This window comes from Mus musculus, chromosome 10 (genome assembly GCF_000001635.26).
Source record: "Mus musculus strain C57BL/6J chromosome 10, GRCm38.p6 C57BL/6J".
Taxonomy (NCBI): domain Eukaryota; kingdom Metazoa; phylum Chordata; class Mammalia; order Rodentia; family Muridae; genus Mus; species Mus musculus.
The window spans coordinates 53625678-53640062 of NC_000076.6; the positions used below are offsets into that span (position 1 = coordinate 53625678).

Sequence of the window (14385 nt, forward strand, 5' to 3'; positions counted from 1 at the left end):
AGAACACTACACGCCAACAACATACTCTTATGCCTTACCTGATATCCTGGCATGAAGATTCTGCTTCATGGATAACCCCTCCGTCTCAGGAAGGGACTGCAGAATTGCCAAGGCTGACCTTCGAAGTGCACTGTCAAAAACTGTTAGTACTTCATTGGGGAACACGGTGAAATAGTCCCCAATTTCCATGTTGGTCTCGAAAAGGCTCATAGCATTAACCACAACCGGGTAGTGAGCATCTTCATCTCTTTCTTTCAGGATCAGAAGAATATCGTTCTTATGGTACTCTGAAACATAGGACTCAAACACCTGACCCACCAGGGTGACCTGCTCACTATTCATCTTGAAGGGTGGGTACTAAAAAGAAAGAAAAGACAGTATTATACCTTTGCTGTTCAAGCTTTGCACACAATTTACCAAAATCATCCTTTGCTTACAAACCATCCCAGCTTTAGGTCACACAGTACTCATAAAATATCTGAATTCAATATTACCTATAGATGAATTATCTATTGTAGTTATGTAAAATGTGCTTTAAAATTCAGTGAAGTTGCTAGGCCAAGGTGATGCACGCCTGCCAATTCCAGCACTCAGGAGGCAGAGGCAGGTGGAGCTTGCTGAGTTCTAGGCTACCCTGTTTCTACAAAGACAGTTCTAGGACAGCCAGGGCTATGCAGAGAAACCCTGTCTTGAAAAGTCAAAATCAGTGAAGTTGAGGCCACGGGGGAGGCTCAGTGTTGGCAGCACAAGCCTGACGACCCAAGTCCGGGTGCCTGGGACCAGCTGGACAGTAGCACATAGCACATATGCAATTCCACTGAGAGATGGGTGGTAGAGATGGGAATCGGACCCAGTAGCTCAAGCTGCCAACTATTCTAGACTATACAGTGCAGCTACAGAAACAAGAGAGCCCATGTCTCAAAGTGGCAGGTAAAAATCAATGCCCTAAAGTTTCTTCTGACATCCACACAGATGTTATAGTATACATGCATCCATATTCTCATTCTCTCTCTCTCTCTCTCTCTCTCTCTCTCTCTCTCACACACACACACACACACATCTATTTGTGTGAGCACAAATAAAATAAAAAGAAAAAAATCAAGAGGTTCTTCCTGATGCAACAGCCATCTTAATTCCAGAAAATGATAAATTTTAAAGAGGAGAGTTTCTGTTCTGTGTTCTCCAAGCCTTTTAGAAAACATAGAGGAGTTTTGTTGGCCATATACATGCAAATCTACAGGACAGGTTGTAGACATCAAAGGACTGGGTGCTGCTCCAAAGAATGTCCCGTAATCATCACAGATTGCAGGGAGACACAGGGAGAGATTGCAGTGTCAGCATGCTGATGGCATTGCTGTAAACGCACAGATTACAGGTAAGGTTCTTTCCAGGATTCATGGGCATTCTGAAGATCCCGAGCACTCGAAGAGCCAGGGGGCCATTGAGAGAGCCATTCAGGGTGAGCACCAGCCCATTGCAGGCACGCACGCAGAGAAGCATGCTGTGTGAGGTCTGGCAGGGAGCCTGTGCTGGTGGTCCCTGTTCCCTGGGAATTCATGACTTAATGTATACAAGCTTATTACAGACCCTGACTGTAAAAGTGTTTTCTTAAAAACAAACAGAAAAATAGTGAAGTTAATGTTAATTCGTGAAATTGGTTGCTAGTGCAACGTATTAAACAGCACAAAGTATTCCTCATGTTTTCCCCAATCTTTCTCCTTGCTAGCCCTTTATTAACATATTATAATTAATATGCAATCTGGAGGAAGTTCTGGGCCTCCCCTCCCTCATCCCTGCCTTTAGTGGATTTTTTTGAGGCCATCTCTGCTGGGCAGGCTAACTTAGAACTTATTATGTAGCCCAGGCTGGATTTGAGTTTGCAGTAATTCTCCTGCCTCTGTTTTCCAAGTGCTGGGATTACAGTCATGTATCATCACACACACACACACACACACACACACACACACACACACACACACACAGCTTCATAAACAAAGCATACCGTTAATCAGATTGATAGTTCTAACATGACTAGTGACTTGATTTAGGATTATACACTGTAGTAAGTTTGTTTCCTGCTTTCTCTTGTTAGCATAGGGGAATGACGGGCTTCAACAAGAGCAGTTGTTACAGGTGGAGAAAAGCTAGGCAAAAAAAGATGGGAGCATTACGTTTCGGACAATAAGACTGCAAAGAAATATTATATATACTCTACTTCACCTATTTGACTCTCTGAGCAAGTCTTTCTTTCTCAAATGTGTATTTACAAACATAGGGAGCCTATCTCATGTTCATATGTACTGTCATATCACAAATCCTACACCTGATTCTATATGCACTTCCTAATGTCTACCATGCACAAGCCAGTATCCTCACAAATGAAAGAAAAAGCACAGTAAAAGGTACCAGGCCCTCGGAGACCCAAGTGACGATCTAAAGCAAACCATTCCAGAAGGACTAAGAAGGTAACGTGAGTAAGAGTGAGAAGGTGGTTCTGGACAGACAGCACAGGCTGAGAGCACGTGCTGCTCTTCTAGGGGACCTGGATTTGGATCCCATCACCATGATAGGAAGGGCTCACAGTTGCACGTAACTCTAGTTCCAGGGGATCTGATGCCCCTGGACTCTGATGGCAACACATGTGCTGCACAGAACATTCAGGTGCACGTGTGCACGTGCGCGCGCACACACACACACACACACACGTGTGCGCGCGCGCACACACACACACACACACACACACACACAGAGATTGATTGATTGATTTTCAATTTAAATGAGCTGACAAGTACCAGAGAAGAAACCATGAACTGCCCTGGAGATTCCATACTAGCTCTAAGCACCTTAGCAAAGGTGTGGTTTATATTGGACTTATTTTATTTATGTAACATATATCATCCTCTATAAATACTATGACTAAAGAAGACTAGATATAGTTCAGTTAAAGTTCAGTTTGGCATCCCTGAGGTGGATCACACTGGCTACTGATTCTGCCCTCTCTGAACACCTGCTCAGCTGGGAGGTATAAAGTATAAAGTTGCATCACACTTAAGCCAAGAACACTGACAAGTACAGGAGGCTGGTATGAGATTAAGAGAGTATTTTTCAGAGAATCAGTCAAAGTAAGCCAACACTAAAATACTAAGCGACTTGGTTTTGGTTAGGTAATAGCATAATCAATCAGCCAAGAGTAAAAAAAGAGATTATTTGGGAAAGGGATCATAGTATTTCATGATGTGGATCTTAGCTGGGAAAAAAAAATCACAGCACTACCCTCAAGAGTGACCAAAGGAATATCTTTACGATTTTACAAATACAAAGTGAATGTAGAGCAGAAATCCGAAACAACAATTAACAACATACCCAACTCCAACAGCGCAGAAAGAGGGCGGGCAAAGAATTTTAAGTTCCTAACAGGGGCAGGTTAAATGTTTGCCTAGTTAAACCGGTAAATTACAGTGTTAAACAGACCGATATTTTTTAAACACAGCTTTCTTCTTCTTTTTTTTTTTTTCCAACATCCGTGCAATTAGACAAGTTTATCAACCTATAAACTCAGGCATCCCGTTACAAACTTAAGCCATTTACTGTCTAGGGGAGGGGGGACGATGGTTGTACAACTATCAAATTCTCTCTCCTCTTGCCTCTGGCATCCAAACAAATAAAATGGCTTTGCTTTATTTCATACTATCCACTGCAAGGTGGCGCCAAAAAGAGCAGTTTGGGGATAGAGCCTTGTCCCTCACCTAGGCTCGCGTAGCCCCGCCCCTCGGGAGCTGTGGCCACGCCCCGCGCGTCTCAATCCCGCGTTGCGCGCCATTCGCGGGTGCGCGCTCATTGCGCGCCTCCAGGCCGCCTGGCGAGCGAGAGCCTAGCGGAGGGATGCTTTGGAAAGCATTTGGAAATTCGCTTCTAATCCACAGGTGGTTGGCTGTGGCCTCCCAGCCCTGCGGGGAGTTTAGAAATTAAAGGATGCGGACGAGACCTGACGCTAACCACGGGAGGGAAACGATCCCCCGGGACCTCACGCTGCGGTGGTCACTTACGGGCTCAACACGCACTGTCTTGGTCGCCGGGACCGCGCTGCGGCCGTGGTCGCCCCAGCCCGACCCGCGCGGCGTTGGAGGGGGCGGGGCGTGCGCGCGGCCGCTCGAGGGGGCCGCCTTGCGCGGGGGCGCGCAGGCTTCTTCGCGCTGCTCTCGCTCGGCCTCTGAAGGACTTGAGCTTCCCGCGGACCCCGAGCCGCGCACTGCCTCAACTTTCCGGCCGCTGGGGCTTCTTCCGGGTGCGGACGCAGGCGGGCGCGCGCCAGGACGGACGCTGGAGTCTGCGAGCGGGAGGCGGGAGCAGGGAGAGAGGCGGGACTCGGGGAGCTGGAGGCGGGGTTTGGGCCGGACAAGACGTCTGAGGGGCGGGTCTCGGAGGCATGGGGCGGGGTTTGAGCGGGACACCGGCTTCGAGGGCGGGTTTAGGGTGAAGTGGATAATTCAGGCTGGCAGGAATTCCGCGGATTGGTGATGGGCGAACGCGGGGTGGAGACTAGGGCGGAGAGAAGGGGAACCCTGGTGACGTATTAGGGCGGGATGTGGGCGATCTGGGACTCGACTTTGGTTTGCACCTTCAGATATCTTAGAACACAAGTGATTTTGTTGTTTTTTTTTTGTTTTTGTTTTTTTTTTTTTTTTGGGTTGGCGATGTATTTAAGGAATCTGCCTACTTCCACGTCACAATATTTTCCATTTCGTGTAGTTCTCTGATCCATTTCGAGCTAAATTTTATAAGTGGTGTTACGGTTTTGTGAAGTCACTTCTACTTTAAATCCTCTGACTGCACATCTACCTATCAGCAATTTTTATTAAATCAAATCAGGCAGCTGAGGGCAAAATTGGATATAAAAAATTCATTATCTGGCCGGGCGTGGTGGTGCACGCCTTTAATCCCAGCACTTGGGAGGCAGAGGCAGGCAGATTTCTGAGTTCGAGGCCAGCCTGGTCTACAGAGTGAGTTCCAGGACAGCCAGGGCTACACAGAGAAACCCTGTCTCGAAAAAACAAAAACAAAAAAGAAATTCATTATCTTGACCCCAACTCAGCTTCAGCAAGAGAGTCATGTCAGCACGTGCTGCCACCGTTCATGTTCCCTGATCTCAAAATGTCCCTAGCTCAACTAATAAGTGTTTTTCTGAACTTCAAATTGTTCCTGAAGACTTTCTACATTAGAGCCTAAGGGTGTTACTTCCTAGGGCCAGGCCCTCTTTTTACATCAGTTAAGGATACAATGTCTCAAAGACATTCCTACTGGTCAATCTGATACAGGCAGTTCCTTAATTCAGACTCCCTTCTCAGCTAGGCATGGTGGCAAAGGCCTTTAATTCTGGCAGGTTGATCTCAGTGAGTTTAAGGCCAGCCTGATCTACAAAGTGAGTTCCAGGACAGCCAGATACATTTCAACAAAACAAAACAAACAAGCAAAAAAAAAAAAAATCTCTTTTCTGAGGTAATTCTTGGTTAAGGCAAGTTGACATTTGAAATTAAGCAGTACACCTGTATGATACATTGGTTCAATCTTAATGATTTTATGTCCCTATAAAAACTTCACACATTGGAGCACTATTAGTACATTGGACCACGGAAGGGGAGAAACTGGACCATAGCCACTCATAGTTTGTTCCAGGATAAACTGTTCTCTCCTTTTGAGGTAAGGGTTGCGTTTTTGACTCTACAATGAGTAGAAGTATTAAATTTTTTTTGAGACACAGTCTTGTTAGGTAGCTCACAATAGCCTCCAGTCTGCGGTCCTTCTGCTTCTTAAGATTATGGGTGTGAACCACCATAAATGGCTAATAGAGCACTCTTAAGTCTTGTAGTATAGCCTTTACACAGGTGTATACACACACACACACACACACACACACACGAGAGAGAGAGAGAGAGAGAGAGAGAGAGAGAGAGAGAGAGGGAGAGAGAGAGAGAGAGCTATTAGCTTGCAGAAGACCATGGCCTATAGTGAGCCGGGCAATAAAACTGATAGCCAGGTCTATGGTAATGACAACTGAGTTGTGAACATTCCATCTTGGAGAGAAGAGGGGTTTTAGGACCCACAGAAGACCTTTACTTCTCATCCCAGTCACCACTCTCTCCTATCCATCCTCATAAAAGTAGGTAAGAGGTTTTAAAAATGACTTGGAGTGATACATTTTTAAAAAGTATAGAATTTTATTTATTTATTTATTTATTTATTTATTTATTTATTTATTTATTTATTTATTGTGGTGGATCCTGGGATTCAAACTTAGGCAAGTCAGAGAACAACCTGTAAGGAGTCATAGGCTTGAACTCAGGTTCACCAAGTACTCTTGACACTGAGCCATACCCCATGGCTTTTGCATGGGACTTTCTGTGGTACAAGCTTCGCCTGCATTACCCACCTCATGTGATCAACTCCAAATAAACACATTTGGGAAGCTAGACTTGGTAGAATCTTTGGTCTATTGGTCCCTTCCCTTTTGGGATGAAGAGACTTATTTTTTATTTTATTTTATTTTTTATGTCTCTAAGTGAGTCCCAAGACAAGCCCATTTTGATAGCTACCCTGACCTGAATCTCGTGCATGGCACTGCAGCCATCAGATGAGCCACATTCATCTATTTGGTGACAGAGTTCACAGAAACTACTTATTAGCAGGCAAAAGTGACTTAACATAACTAACTTTTTTGGAGACGTCTACTGATCTTAGAGTCACTACAAAGTATTTGGCTAAGGTGGACTAAAGCTTAAGTGAAATGTGGGGCAGGAGAAAGGGCTTGGGTTAAAGCACTTGCTGCACAAATGTAAGGTCTGGAAGAGTTGGGGTCTTAGGAACTCACATAATTGCTTGGAGGGCAGGGTTGTCCACCTGCAATTTCAATCCTGGAAGGTGGAGGAAGGAGATCAGCTAATAAGACTCATCACCTCAGTGAACTCTAGGTTTCTGTAAAATAAATTCTGTAAAAGGGGGATGCATGATGATTCCTGACGTCAACTTTAGGCCTCTTCATGTATGTGCATATACGTGCACTCAAAATACATGCACATAGACATAGGCACTCATAAAAAGTGGATAAAACCCCCCAAATATGACATCTTATATGTCAACAGAAACCATGCTACTATGAAAACTGGCAAGCAGGCGTTTGTGTGTTTTGTTTTGAAGACAAGGTCTCACTATATAGCCTAGCTGGCACTAATAGACCATGTTGGCCTCCAGTGCACAGTAATCTCAAGTGTTGAGATTAAAGTACATACACTATTCCTGGCATAACCTTCCTTTTAAGACAAATTATAGTAGACCTTTTTTACATACCAACTTTAGCCCTAAGTAATATTACTCATAGATACTAACTTTATTGAAGGTTTACATCTCATCTATTGGAATCAAAAAAGAAAAAGCTACAAACCAACAAGAATTCATATACTTGGAAGTACACAATTTACATAAATTCTTTTATTCTGGATTTATAAATGTTAACAATTATATAGTTAGAATTATACACAACAATGTAAGATAATAATAAATTTCCCTATATTGATATTAAGACTCTTGAAGTAACAATTTATGATCATTAGTGCAGTAAAACTTATTGACAAGTCTTATACCTGGTATTAAAAAGTGTTTAAAGCACACTTGATAGAAAACAACCACGAAAAACATTTGTTCTAACAAAATTTATTATGCAGTAATTACAAAGATTAAGACTTCCATCTAAAATAAAAATAATTGTTATAATTACACACATAATATAGTACCTCAGAGAGTGATTCCAATAAATATCACAGGGAATACAGTGCATTTTCAAATCGGAGAGACAAACACTTTCTCATTCACAGTGTTTTACATAGAAAGGCCTGTCCACATAATGATTCCTATGCAGTCATGCTCTTGGAACAGTCCACACAGAGCTGTGCCAGCAAAATTCAGTCAGAATGTGAAGTACCGGGCAAACCACTCCTGGCGCTGGGGGTCTGGAGAAGCCACTGGGGAAGCTTCACTCTGAGGAGGACTGAATTCATAAAAAGAGAGACATGTAACCCAGGATTAAATAGTTTGCAAAGCAATGGGAAAGCAATTAAATACAAGCGTTGATTTCCACAACTGGTACCCCACGTCAGAACTGGATGGAAGGGCTGGCTACTCTGCATTAGGGTGCTTCCTCTGACCAGAGTTCCAGTGGCAGCTCACATGAACTCTGTGACAGAGGAGCCACGTCAGTTATTCTAGCTAGGATCCAAAAAGTAAACGACTGGCAAAAACAACAGTTTCATCTTTGAGGTTTGAAAGACTGAGTGTTTGTGGGAGAGGAAAGCAAACAAAATAGTGTCCCCCCTTTGGGCAACTTTCCCCTTTAAAATGATCAGAACCTGACACAGGGGTTGATTCTCCTATGTGCACTCTTCACTAGAGCTAAACTAAATCAAAGTATAGTTCTCTCTAGTATTTGCATATTTACATTAAGCTTCCAGCATTCTATCAGATACGTCAAAGAGTGCATTAACGCCTAGTTTTCATTTTACTTTGTAAGCTCTAACATCTTAATTCTAACTACCTAAGGTTCTTTGGGCTACTTAAGAAAACAAAAGCATCCCTACCGTCTCTGGGGGAATTACAAGGCACGCAACAATGTGCTATGGAAAGTCCAGCGGTCACGTTGCTTGAGTTCATGCACATGCATCTTACTGATACCTGAGCGCCCACGCGCGGGAACAAGCAACACAGAGGGTTTAGCAGCAGACAGAGTCAGACACAGCCTCCACTAGTTCTCATTGTCCTCTTACACTCTTTAATTAGTCACTAACTACATCAGAGATCACTAAGCTTAAAAACAGAAATACAAACCCCACCTGGACGGCTTAGCAGTGGGGTTATTAGGATTTAGTAAAAATAAGAGAAAAATTCACTTGAATCAACAACAACAAAGCAGTTCTAGTAAAGTGAGCATAAAACAGTACTGTTAATTTTAATCATGTAATCACTTAATAATTTCATTTCCTTCAAAATCTACTTAATATATTTAATCAACTTGGAGGCAACTTTAAACTAGAATTAGTTTAAAACTGGTTTGTTTTGAAATGTATCTGTATTTAACTACAGCATTAAGTTCTCAGAGCTTAATTTTCTTTTAATTTGGCAATATGTATATGTATGGTCATAAGCCTGATAAAAGAAAATACATATGTAAAGCATTAGAAATGAAATTTTTAATAAATAAAAATGATTTTAAAGTTCTAGGAATTAAAGTTTGCACCAATAAAATCTTGGTAAACTATAAATATTAAAAACTCTTAGCACATGAATTATGTGAACTTTTAGAAAACTCACTACTGATAAAATAAGAATAAAGCCTTTGGACACTGTCAAAATTTTCTAGATAGGTGGGAAAACATTTTCAAACTATCTCATTCTTTTTTTTTTTTTTAGGTTTTTTGAGTAGTGGATTTCTGTAATGTAAAAAGGGAAATTTCTTAAGTTAAAATTGAGAAGAAGGGGGAAAAAAAAGCTACTGGTGAGACGTGGCTCACCTCAAAAATGTCTTGGGCTCTTTGGGTGGCAAAGGCTGTGGAAGAGGCTTGTTGCTGTTGAACTCAACATCATGGGCTGGAGAATTGGGAATGGGTTCCAGGCGGGTAGGATGTCCATTGCCCATGCCACTGGATTCCAGAGCACTGAGGTTGGGAACACTCACAAACCTGTTTGCTGCTGACTTATCATTCTTCTTCTTTTGCTGCGTTAAAAATAACACACGCACGTGAGAACACTCATTCCCTGCACCGGAGCCAACAAAGGAAACAGGAAGAGGAGGAAAGGTAAATTTGGCTTGGAAAACTTTTTGGAAACGTTGTGTCAAATTGTGATGTTAAATTAACCAGTGTTACCCAAAGTGTGGTCTGGGGATCCTCAAAAGTGCTCCTCTACATGGAATCCTCAAGGACAGACATGCTACCAAGACAGAGAGCACGGGGGAAGGGGCATTTAGGAACGGTTCATCTCGAATCTCGAACCACACCGTGGACTAGGGGAAGACTAGGTCAGAGTATAGAGTGCAGGGAACAAGAGAGGTAGGAAGTTCCTCAAATACCACAAGGGTAAGTGGGTTTAGGCTAAATTTAGGAGGCGTGAAGTTAAGTCTAATATTAAAAGAGAGGTCCGTGAACTTTGTCCATCTGTCAAAGAGAGGCTGTTCTTGCCTGGAAAAAAAAAGGAATACAAGACTGCTTGGCATTGTAGTTTGAACAAATCTCACATTTCTACTGAAGATTTAAAGCGGACTTAAATAATCTCATGTTTTCTCTGTGACATGTTTCTAAAGAGCGATAACTAAGTATGGAGCATTAAACCTACATTTTAAATTAACTGGCAATATCATGAACTAACTCATAATAAAAAGGCTAAAGACTAGATAGAGTAGCTGATTTTTTTGCATCCAGTCAGAATTTAAAATGAAAAAAAAAAAAAAAAGAGGAAGCCAAATGCAGCCTTGAAATCTGTCAGCTTGCAAAACATCACCTTTAGTCTCAAAGAATTATATTCCTAATTCAAGAATTGATGAGCGGCAACCCTTATGGAGAATAAAAATTAGTACGTTGTAAAAGACTCAGAATATTATCAGGTTTTCCAGGTGGATGCATGTGGATGTTTTTCCTTGCAAAGTTATTTTAGTTTTTAAAAATGGAAATAATTCACATGACAGAACTTTTACTTCAATGAAAATAATATCGTTTCTGTGGATGTTTTCTTCCTGCCATACCCTGTGACTGGCAGACAGTCTATGATACAGTGTATCCAACATCAGAGAACAGAGTGTGAACACTGGAAAGCTATCAGCAATCAGCAGCAGCTGGGAGCTTCTCGCAACACTGTATCTTTTGCCTTTTCTTCGTTTACTCTGGAGATGGCTTAGGGTTTTTGTTTGTTTGTTTTGTTTTGCTTAAGAAATCAAACAGTTGATAGCCAGGTGTGGTGGCCCACACTTTTAATACCTGTGCTCTTTGAGACCAAGGCTAATCTGTTCTACATAGTGAGACTAGCCAGGGTGGAATAGTGTGACCATCTCTAAAAACCAATCCCAAGATAAAACAAATGAACAATCAAACAAACAAAAAACCATACTTATGGTAAAAGTCTAAAGTAGTTGTTTTAAAGCTGAAGAAAGTATTCTGATAAAATAAATGCATAAACTTCTAGTATGCTTTGTCTTTGAGACATGGACGTATGTCTAGCACACAATTACTACAACTAGTATGTATGTTTAGTGCACAAGTGTTAAAGTGTTTTCATGTTAAAAGCCATGCTATTCTTAATTATCAGTTTTAAAAATAAAATTAAAGCCAGGTGGGTACCAAACAACTATACTCCAAGCAATTAGGAGGTAGAGGTAGTCAGGAGTTCAAGGCTAGCCTTGGCTATACAGTGTGTTTAAAAGACCAGCCTTGACTCTAAGGTGAGTTTAAGGACAGCATAGGCCACATGAGACTGTTTCAAAAATCAAATAAAATGAAAACTCAGCATTAAGTTAATTCTGTCCATCCATTCAATTACTTATGGAGAGTTTTCCTTATGGAACTCTAAAGACAGAGCTTTAGCTCTTTAGTTTGCAAAACACTAAGTTCAGAGTGTAAAGTACTGATGAAGAAAGAGTAAATTCTGAATCTAAACAGAGAAATTGCATAAACTTTGAAAATAAAATTTCTGGGTAAGAGTGTAGCAGAAATCAGCACAATGTGAAGCAATAAAATATGGATTAACAACCCAGCTTTAATATGAGCTTTATTATATTACTAATTTATCCTAAGAGATTCATAATCCATATGAAGTTAGTATATACACTTATTTAGTCGTTACTTGATTTAATTACAGAATAGTTTAAAGAGGTATGATAAGGTTTTACAAGTTAACACATTTATTGAATACACACTATGCCTAAACACTAGGGCTGTGTGGCCAGGGGACAATGATGTACAAAAGTTAGTCAGATCTAATTCAAGGCTTTTCCATAGTTGTTGTAAGAGAATAATAAAGAATCAGGAAAGGCCATACTTGAATTGTCAAGAACATTCACAAATGGGAAAGTGACACTTCCAGGGTCACCTTTAGTTATGCTGGAAGATCTGGAGCTAGGACGGACGAGCTATGGGAATCTGGGGCTGGAGTCTCTGAACTGCACAGAGGGCTGAGCTCAGTAAGACAGTGACAATAAATTGACTTTTACTTTTCTGTAGGAATATGGAAAAAATAAAGGTAGAGCCAGAGTGTTTCAATATGAATACAGTATTTTAAGGATCTAAATTACCAATACGTGAGTAGCCCATTCTGAATTGAACAACAAAAAGGAGTAATGACTTGAGCAGGAGGTTACTATACGTCAGAGGACATTTTGGACAGTGTTAACCTTATGCTGCCTGTTCCACACAAGCCCATCTCCCTCCAGGTTTAAGTACAACCCTACTTCAGTGTCTATGGCACATACCTTAGCCAATGGGTTAATAACACCAACAGTAGGACTTGTGTTAAATATTTTGTTGAAGTTAGTTTCTCGATTGACTAATTCCAGCTGGTAAAATTTATTATCCTCCTATGCAAAAGAATTATAAACATCCTTTCAACATTTTCTATTATAGAGTTACAAACTTAAAATGTGTGCGTGCCATTTCATTAAAAATTTCATGAAGTATAAAGGTTTATATATTTTATTTAAACATCTCTAGAATTGATTGCCAGTGTCTCAAATATAGCTAGCAGGTCACTTTTTAGCACCTTTTAAACCTTAGGCCTAGGGACTTGACCATACCCTTTAATAGCCCTTCATTCCTATCCACAGGATCTACTAATGTCCTGTCTCTTTGGGGTGCCTACTGTGGCTTCTAACTTGTACTTGAGGTGTTGTGTACACGCAACTGTAATGACAGGAATGAAGACAATACTGAAGAGACACATGCCTCTTTTATTGGCTACTGGAATATTGTAACTAACAACTAACTAACAACGATCCCCAACAAATTGGAATTTCCCCACAAGTCTCATGGCTCAGCAAAGGAAAAGGCAGAGATGCCAGACACACACAGAGAGAGAACTTGTCTCTAAACAGGATATCAAACAGCCCTGACAAGTTGTCAGATTACTTTGAAGGAGGGACTACAGCTAAGACTATGATGGGCAAGACCACATCTTGGCCAGGACTGTTAAGTTATGTATATCTCTTTCTGGCATTTAAACCACAGCCTCATGTCAGGATCCCAAAGATGGGCACTGGGGCTAAAGGAAGAGGGTCATGGGACTCATTTCTACCTCTTCCTACTGTAGCCTCATGGGATACCTTTCTCTTTTCTACTTTTCAATATTACTTGTCTGTTTAATTGGCCTGTTGAGGGTGGGTAACCATGCCCACTGTGTTAGGGCTGCCAGAGACAGACTCTGACCTGAAGAGAGAGTTTTTGTAACCTACATGTTTGCCTGGTTTCCATATATAACTATGACACTACTATATATTATTCTTCAGTACCTGAAAATGGATTTGATCTCATCTGGTCTCTTCTTTGAGATAGTGATGTATTATACCAAGGGTAAAGGAAAAGTGAATGGCCATTATGGAGATAAAACCTTTCCTTTTTGAGAAATAAGTAAGATGTGTTAAGCAATTTAGCAAACAGACTGGGAAGGCCACAGTAGATGGAGCAGTATGGGTGAGAATGATGGCTGTGTTCAGAAGAGTAGACCCTTTCTAACTCTCTTCCTTTCAACCAACTTTCATTTCCATTATAGGCCTTGCCCCACATGCCCCTTGAGGGTCAGAGAACAACCCTGTTGTAGAAAGAGTGTAGAAATGCCCCTGGTTACAAAATTGGATCTGCCCTCTGATGAGGATAAATGCAATTGTATCTGTAACATTCCAAGTAGTAACTGGAAGAATAAATAGCTCTTGTAAGCTATAGATGAATACACTTGTTATACTTGCTCACTTTATAAATGAAACAGCCGTCTTCCATGTCTGCTGCTGTTGGAAGAGTTATGCTCATAGGTACCAGCCTTGGAAAACTGGGTGCTTAGCATAGTGCAAGCCACAGGAAATGGCACAGCCTATTCTTGGGCTCCCTCTAAGAGCCCTAATCTACCCTGGACGTTTCAAAAGGAACTTCATAAGTCTCAAAAAGAACTTCACAGTCTTAAAAACAGATGGAATTTTCTAAATCATAAAGTTTAAAGGATGTCGGAATATTGGTCTTGTGCTGCTACGTGCTAACATCCAAAGACTTGCATTTACTAGTCACAACGAAGAGCAGCATTTTAGTTACTGACCAGGATATTAAAGCATTTTAGAAAATTCTGAAACATTTTATAAAATTTCAAACATCTGTA

General features: G+C 41.2%; 2 protein-coding genes across 26 annotated transcripts in view; both read right to left on the reverse strand.

The window, feature by feature from the left end:
- Positions 1-4329, reverse strand: part of Mcm9 (minichromosome maintenance 9 homologous recombination repair factor) — a 93692-nt gene extending 89363 nt beyond the window's left edge. Inside the window, exons 1-2 of one of the 4 annotated variants that reach the window (XR_380074.4) lie at positions 4047-4323; positions 39-357 (exon numbers count right to left, since the gene is read on the reverse strand). Coding sequence is in view for 3 of the 4 variants with exons in the window: in NM_027830.3 (NP_082106.3) it covers positions 39-342 (304 nt within the window). In the remaining variant the exon portion in view is untranslated. Of the gene's footprint in view, positions 1-38; positions 358-4046 lie in introns of all 4 variants that reach the window. The other 3 variants (NM_027830.3, XM_006512857.4, XM_006512856.4) reach the window with 3 other exon arrangements.
- A 3028-nt stretch (positions 4330-7357) lies between these two features.
- Fam184a (family with sequence similarity 184, member A) overlaps positions 7358-14385 on the reverse strand; it is a 118243-nt gene continuing 111215 nt past the window's right edge. For 5 of the 22 annotated variants that reach the window (XM_006512893.4, XM_006512889.4, XM_006512894.4 and 2 more), the window contains 3 exons: positions 12500-12604; positions 9555-9757; positions 7358-8038 (listed from right to left, as the gene is read on the reverse strand). In XM_006512893.4, the coding sequence (XP_006512956.1) occupies positions 7957-8038; positions 9555-9757; positions 12500-12604 (390 nt within the window). In that variant the 3' untranslated portion in view covers positions 7358-7956. Of the gene's footprint in view, positions 10221-12499; positions 12605-14385 lie in introns of all 22 variants that reach the window. The other 17 variants (XM_030245347.1, XM_006512895.4, XM_030245346.1 and 14 more) reach the window with 11 other exon arrangements.